At 48.6% G+C, this 2,288-nt stretch overlaps 1 protein-coding gene across 1 annotated transcript in view; it reads right to left on the bottom strand.

Moving 5' to 3' along the window:
* The window catches only part of LOC111142854 (NBPF member 26), a 141,492-nt gene that overhangs the window by 26,235 nt on the left and 112,969 nt on the right, over positions 1-2,288 (bottom strand). The window contains 2 exon segments of the mRNA XM_022496209.1: positions 1,052-1,562; positions 2,183-2,288. The exon segment at positions 2,183-2,288 is cut by the window's right edge and continues 4 nt beyond it. Coding sequence (XP_022351917.1) covers positions 1,052-1,562; positions 2,183-2,288 — 617 coding nt within the window.

Genomic DNA, 2,288 nt, shown 5'->3' with positions numbered 1-2,288 from the left:
TTCTATTCTATTCTATTCTATTCTATTCTATTCTATTCTATTCTATTCTATTTGGAAGATCATCTCTATTATGGCAGACTGTTTTGCCAAGATGGCCATTACATTCCTGTTCTACATGTTGTTTTGCCAATGTGCCTTTGCTCCTTCTCTCATTGGCAGGTAGAGGCTGTTCTCCACCTCCTTAAATCTGGGCAAGCTCTGTGAGCACTGTGACTGAGGTAATAAGGGAAGTGACACTGTGCTAAGTCCAGGAGTAGCTCTGAACTGTCCTGGCAACTTCTACTTCCACTCTGTTGGAAGCCAGCTGCCATGCAGAAGTGGAACAACCTAAGACCACTTGAGAGGTCCACCCCAAGAAGAAAGACCCTGGAAGACAAGAAGCCAAGGGGGGAAAGAGAGAAGGCAAGGAGTATCATATCACCAGACACATGAAGCCATCGGATGGCTGCCCCAGGAGAGACCCCCAAGCAACAGCCACCTGCTGAGCCTTGTAAATCCACATAAATTATTGTTTGAGGCCACTAAGCTTTTGCATGGTTTGCTACTCAGTGCAGATAACAAGGACAGATACCCAGTGTCTTCCAACACAAAGTATTGTATTCCAACACAAAGTCGTACTGAGAGCTTAATACATGTTAGGCAATTTTGATTGCTTGTACTAATTCATTTAAACCCAGTAACCACCTGTTGAGATAGGTTCTCTTACTCTCCTCATTTAATAGGTAAGGAAAGAGCCCAGAAAGTCTAAGTAAGTTGAACAGCTAGAAAGTGCCAGAGCTAGGATTCAGACCCAGGCAATCTGACTTCAGTCTTCCTACTACACCACATATCCAGTCGCTTTACTAATAGATTCCTGAGAGGAAATCCCAGAGACCTGGTGTCTCCCAAGCAGGGCCTACTGACCTTTCTTTGCATCTAGGCCTAGCATTGAAGTAGGCACTCTTCTGATCGCCTTATTGGGTTCTCTCTTCTACCTGCCTGGGCTAGCCCACCTCCAACACAAACTTAGACATTTTCAATCCTATCAGGGTCCAAAGATTGTCCCCCTTACCCAGGCCAGGAGGCTGATCTCAGTTCCTCTGCCAGCTTCCCTTCTACTCCAGTTTTCGGGAGCTGGGCCTCTAGCTGGGACACTCTCTGGATCAGACTCTCCAGATCCTTTTTAGCCTGAAGCCCTGGGGGGTAGAAAGCCCCAGTGCCATCAGACAGCCACCCCTCATCCTCATCAGTGACACTGTGAGGTGAAGATCCCTCAAGAGTGTCAACGGCCTTCAGCTTTCGCGGTCTCTCCAGACTAGATGAATAATCACTTGTAACTGAGAGAGACCGGACCCGGCTCTTGAGGTTCTGTATGATCTTGTTGGCATTCTGCAGCTGGGCCTTCAGGTCTCTGATGTCCTTCTGCAGGAGAGAGATGTCTTCCGACTTTCCATATGCACAGAACTCCTCCTGCTTCCCTCGAGAGCTCTCCAAGGGCTTCTTCCCTGGGGGGCTAGCCACTGAGGAACCCAGGTGCCCCTCCATCAGGGCTGTTTCCCTGAGGCTGTCGTGTTCCTCACACTCTGAGAAAAGACAAAGACATCTTCATGAATAAAGCTACATGTGCTGCTGAGGCTTGGAGGCAGCTCTGGTGCCGGGGATAGGAATCACTAGAGTGAAAGTTGAGGCAGTACTTTATTCAGCCCCATGCTTTAACCAGCATTCAGACATGGCATTTCCACCCACTCAACAGCCCTGCAGGTCAGGAACCAGGTACAGTCACCTTCCACTGCCCTGAGTGTTTTTCTTTTCTCAATTTCAGTTTGGTGGATGTACCTATAGTCAAAGTCCTTCTAGGATGGAAAAACATATTTTTTAGCTTAGGGTTTACATGTCTCCACAAGCTCATCTGGTCTCTTCTTTAAAACGTAAGCCTTAGATGATCATCAGTTGGACAGAACTTTCCTTCTTTTAATCAACAGCAGTATGTTGGAAACTAATTAGAGATATTCCCACTCACACTCAGCCTCGTGTTGGATAACAGTTCTCTGCCAAACTTCCTGTGCCTCATTGGTCCTGGGTCCCCTTCTGTCTACCATACCCCTTGGCCCTACTCCTCATTAGGTGTGGGACTGGCCAGCAGCTCCCGGATGGGAAGGCCGACTCCAGAGAGGCCAGGTGAGCCCTGCCCTTGTGTTCATACCAGGACTGGTGCTCTCCTCCCGCTCAGCTTCATTCTCACTTCGGCCGCAGGTCTCATAGCCCAGATCCTGGAGGTCCACCTGCACCTGCTTGCTGTCCTGCTTCAC

This window comes from Enhydra lutris, unplaced genomic scaffold (genome assembly GCF_002288905.1).
Source record: "Enhydra lutris kenyoni isolate GAN:26980312 unplaced genomic scaffold, ASM228890v2 scaffoldscaffold9, whole genome shotgun sequence".
NCBI classification, from domain to species: Eukaryota; Metazoa; Chordata; class Mammalia; order Carnivora; family Mustelidae; genus Enhydra; species Enhydra lutris.
The sequence above is the reverse complement of the archived record's forward strand: the minus strand, read 5'-3'. Positions and strand labels throughout refer to the sequence as shown.